This window comes from Zingiber officinale, chromosome 2A, assembly GCF_018446385.1.
Source record: "Zingiber officinale cultivar Zhangliang chromosome 2A, Zo_v1.1, whole genome shotgun sequence".
NCBI lineage: Eukaryota > Viridiplantae > Streptophyta > Magnoliopsida > Zingiberales > Zingiberaceae > Zingiber > Zingiber officinale.
In genome coordinates, this window is record NC_055988.1 from 122,739,900 (window position 1) to 122,744,782 (window position 4,883).

Here is a 4,883-nt window from a genome sequence, read left to right on the forward strand (position 1 = left end):
GCTTCTCTTCATGCTAGGGCCGGCCACCACTTGTAGTTGCTTGGTGTGGCCGAATACAAAGAGAAGGAGAAGAAGAGGAGAAGTAGGGTATGCATCTATTCTTATTATATTGCTTGTGCTCTCTATTGTGGCCGACTCTCTCTCCCTTCCCTTTCCCCTTGCTCTCTTTGGTTCCTTGGTGGTGGTGGTGGCCGGATTTTAGAGAAGGAGGAAGAAGGCTTTGGGTGGTGTTCATCTTGGAGGATCGTGCTCACACGACGTCCAAGGCGAGGCGAGGAATACGGCAGAAGATCTCGAGGTTATTAGCATACAAAGAAAAGGTATAACTAGTAATTGTTTTCCGCATCATGCTAGTTATTTTTCTTTGTATGAATTCCAAACACAAGAGGCATTAGATTCTATTTTTCGAATTTGTTATTCGAGTTTGTGTTTTTTTTGTTTTTCGAATTTGTGATTCGATTGTTCCTTTTGGTTAAATCTAGAGTTATATAAGGAAATTAAATATTGGTTTTCCTTAAAAGGCTTTGTCTAGGCGGTGGTGGATGATCACATACCCAAGAAGGACTAGTGTCTCGCCATGCAGTCCTGGAAGCCAATTTTAGAAATTAATATTTAATTAAATTTATAACATAGGTGGATTTGGATCAATAGTGTTAAGTTCTGATTGCGATCTAAATCTAAACCATTAAGAACAAATAAGTTAAATTTTGAATCAATAATGTTAAGTTCCATTTGCGATTTCTAATTTAATTTCTAAAGAACACAATAGGTTGTTTAGGAAAGGTTCGACACTTGTACAAAAATTTTTGTACAGTGAAACCGGTACGATCTTCCTAGGACCAACCAACACTCTACCATTGTAATCGTAACTAGTAAAATTAATATCAATGGCAAAAACATATAAATCAACAAGTACATTTTTATTTTACATAATTAACTTTTTAGAAGTTAATTTTTAATAGATAGATGGTCGACTATAAGTTGATCCCAACATTTATTAAAAGTAAGGCGTAGGATACGGTCGTTGATGTGGATATGATTTAGGGCAGGGGAGTAATTAGTAGAAAAGGGAGGGGTAATTTGGTAAAAGCACAGGGTAGGGTTTTAAGAGGGGACACTGTAGCATGCGAAAGGGGGGCTTGGTTCGTGTTTTGCTGCCGCCGCCATGGGGATCTCGCTACCAAGCTCCTCGTCGGCGCCTGCTGCCAACCTCCACTTCTCCTCTCCCTCTCTTCTCCCTTGAGTGTCGTCGTTGCCGGACCGGCCACTGCCCCTCCCCTCTTCCTCATGCTCCGCTCTTCGCCGGCGCTCGCCACTACTCCTTCTCCTTCTCCTCACGATGCCGCCACCGGATAAACTCATCGCCGCCCCTCTCCCCTTTCCTCTCTCCTTCTCCTCTGTCGCTTGACGCACAGTGAAGGCAGGAAGCCTTCTTCTCCCTCTCTCGCTGCCACCTTCGGGTAACGCCTCGCCGGCGACGGCCACTGCTCCCTTTTTCCTCCTTCTCCTCACGACGACGGCCACAACCCCCTTCCCTCACGTGAAGTTCCTCCCGGTGACAGCCACAACCTATCCTTTCTTCTTCCTCCTCCTCACAACACCGGCTATAGCCCATCCTTTCTTCCTCTTCCTCCTCTCGACACTGCCGCTAGAGAGACCGACCTTTACTCTCTTTCTCCTCGCGATGCCGTCAGATTGACCCGACGTCGACGACTCCCTCTCCTCTCTCCTTCTCCTCTTGCCGACAGAAGTTGCCCGCCGCTAGTATTGGAGGCCGATTCCACCACCTCCTCTCCACGCCGACCGCTAACGCCACTAGGGAGCCACTTCCCCTCGAGCCGCCTCTAGCCACCATCTCCTCCTCTCTAATCTACGGCCTTTGCTGCACATCAGACCACCTTTGCCGCTCGCTGGACTACCCACTCAGTACGCACAGCTCCCTTCGCGCTGACACCCTTGCAAACTCCTACTTCCTCTCCATCGTTGTCCTTGGGCCGCAGCCTGTCGAGCTGTCCCCACGCCTTACAGGGTCAGCTCCACCATCTCTCGCATCTCTATACCATCTAACTCCACGAGCTAGTGGAGTCTACTTCGCTCGTCTCTCGGTGGTTTAGTGTGTTTCGACTTTCGTGTAATCATTGTATTTAGGCTTGCGTGCCTATGTATTATCCCGGCATGTGGGCTGATGTATTATCTCGGTCTGTGTGCTGATGTATTGTCCCGACTTACATGTCGATATCTTATCCCGGCCTGTGTGCTAATCTCATGTCTCGGCCTGCGTGCCGCTAGTACCTCCCGGCCTGCATGCCGGTGTTTTATCTCGACCTGCGGTTCGACTTCCAGCTCCACGACGCATCCGACTCCGCTTCGTCAGATCCATCCCTCTATCCTAATCGGGCATCATCTACTCTTATAGGTCGCAACCACTCGAGCAACGTCCCATCCGAGGGCGCCCCCTTGGGCCAGGGTACGTTTTCCATACTCACCGCTCATTTATTTCATTATTAGATTATTAGCCTGTTACTCATATGTTCGTTGGATCCGACTCGAGCCTGGGGGTACCAGGGACCGGGAGGACCCAGTCACTCGATGCAGGTAGCGTTGACCAGAGGACTTCTGAAGACTTGGTCAAGACAGAAGTCATCTCAGTACACCCCCCTTTCGGGACGTCACGACTCCATCAACATTCCATCCATCTCATCCGACGATTCGTCTGACTCAATTTCCGGACAATTTCCGGACAAGATCAATCGTTATGGCTGAAGAATTGTGCAATAACACCTTTGATTACTTTTGATTTCTTCTCAGAAATACATATAATTACACCTCTGTGCTAATCCAAGAAGAGGTTAGAGTTGACTTTTCCTCACCGTAGCTCGAGGGCACCATTGCCCGCCCCCCTCGCAACTCCACCGGAATCAGTTTCTCTCTGTCGATGTAAACAGCTGGAACCGCGTTATTTCGTGCTTCACTCCCCCAAAAGTCAAAGTTCGATATCTGACTTACGGCCGTAGGCCCAAAGTCTTCCCTTCTACATCTACACCTAATTTCAAAGTCAATGCCGAATTTTAGACAGACAGATAACAAAAGCACGTGAAGAGGAGGCCAAATAAAAAGTCAAAGTGATGTAGGAGAAGTCACGTGGCCTTCCATCGGCCATGTGAATTGGCCCGCACTCGATCAAATAAACTCGTTGAGTTTTCTACATTTGGTGGCCATGTGATTCAGTATCTTAATAATCAGCATGTTGCAGATTAGCCAGCATTTTTAGTAAAATCTTAAAAAGAACTGAGACAATCTGAGAGAATTAAAACCTTCTGAACGATTATCCCGTTGACATTTATACGTATACACTTGGATCTCAAAATCGAATCGATATCTATGTCCTACGAATTAATCGAAATTAAGCTGCTTGGCGTTGCTGCTTGATCTTCTCGACGCCGTCGTAATCCTCGCTCTTCCTCTTGCTGTTCTCGACTTCGCCGTTGATGCTGCTCCCGACGATGTCGACGCCGAAGAGCCTAAACCCGCCAGCAGCCGGCGGAGCGCCGCCTCGCGCCTTGGCTTCGATGAAGAGCAGCTTCTCTTCGCTGGCCGACCGGTGGAACGACACCACGTCGCCGGCCGCCAGCCCTTTCTCCTTCACGAACCGGCTCCACCCCCTGGTCAGCACGTAGCTCTGGCTACTGTTCCAGTACGAGTACCGGAACCGCCACAGCTTCCCGTCGCCGTCCTCGAAGCTCAGCACCGCGCCGCCGGCGGCGTCGGCTTCTTCCCCTAGCGGGAAGTACTTCTCCGCGTGCTGCTTGGGGATCACCAGCCGGTTGAGCTTCCCGACGTCGCTCGGGGTCACGGCCTTGTCGAACAGATGCTGCCGCTCTTCCGCTAGCGGTGCCGCCGGCGCCGGTCTGCTTGCTTCAGCTGCGGAGGCGGCCGCCCGCTTGCTCTGCCGCAGCTCGTCGAGGTACGTGTGCTTCCGGAGCATGTCGACGACCTCTGCCTTGGAGCGGGATCGGATGAAGGCCAGCTCCGCCTCCTCCTCCAGGGGATCGAAGTTGGTGACGCCGTCGCGACCGCGGAACCGCTGCGCCGCCACGTCGTAGGCCCGCGCCGCCGCGGCCTCGCCCTCGAACGTGCCGAGCCACACGCGGCGGTGCTTCTCGTAGATCTGCGCTCCCCACCGGCCGTTGGGCTGCGGCACCACGCCCTTGTACCGCGACGATGACAGCTTCCCCCCGGACTCCGCCTCGGCGCCGCCTCCGCCCACCTCCGGATCGATCACGTCGCTCGCTCCACTACCGACGCGCCGAAGGCCCTCCGGCCTCTCCGCGGAGGCCTCGCCGCCGGCGTCTTCGACGGAGCTCATCTCCATTCGAAATGTCGTCAAGGTGTTTGTGGAAATGCGGATAAGAAAAAGAGGCCGTCGTGCACTTTGAATACCGGTGTATGTATGTTTGTGTTGTTTATATAGCAAGTTGTGGCCTAGTCTTTATCCACATGGTTAGGATTCTAAGTATCTCGTGACATGGCTTCTTCAACTCTTTCCATGATGGTTCGTAGAAGGTTCATCTCCATCTGAATGGGTAAATTTGACTCACTAGACTAGGTTCTATAACCTTGTTATCTAATACTAAGATCATCCATGTCAAAATTCTCATCCAAAATTTTAAATTTAGAGTAAAAAAATTATTTTATTAAATTTAAATATCTACTTTTACTAAATTTTTCTTTAATTTAAGGAATTATTATTCATAAAATATATATTTAATGAATGGATAGGGTAACTGACAAGAAATAGACACAAGTTCTAAGAACCCCATTAGGTGGTGATTTAACATGGAATCGACATCTCGGAACCAAACTAATTTGGGAGGTTTTATGAT

General features: G+C 49.8%; 1 protein-coding gene across 1 annotated transcript; it reads right to left on the reverse strand.

The window, feature by feature from the left end:
• Nucleotides 1-3,299: 3,299 nt before the first annotated feature.
• On the reverse strand, nt 3,300-4,437 carry LOC122039970 (AP2/ERF and B3 domain-containing protein Os05g0549800-like). Its single transcript, XM_042599373.1, has one exon. It carries the CDS (start codon nt 4,370-4,372, stop codon nt 3,404-3,406), a length of 969 nt encoding a protein of 322 aa, XP_042455307.1. The 5' UTR covers nt 4,373-4,437; the 3' UTR covers nt 3,300-3,403.
• Nucleotides 4,438-4,883: the final 446 nt, after the last annotated feature.

What these genes read in the sequence shown, in the direction of transcription:
- LOC122039970 (XM_042599373.1), bottom strand. Translation starts at nt 4,372, where the DNA reads ATGGAGATGAGCTCCGTCGAAGACGCCGGCGGCGAGGCCTCCGCGGAG.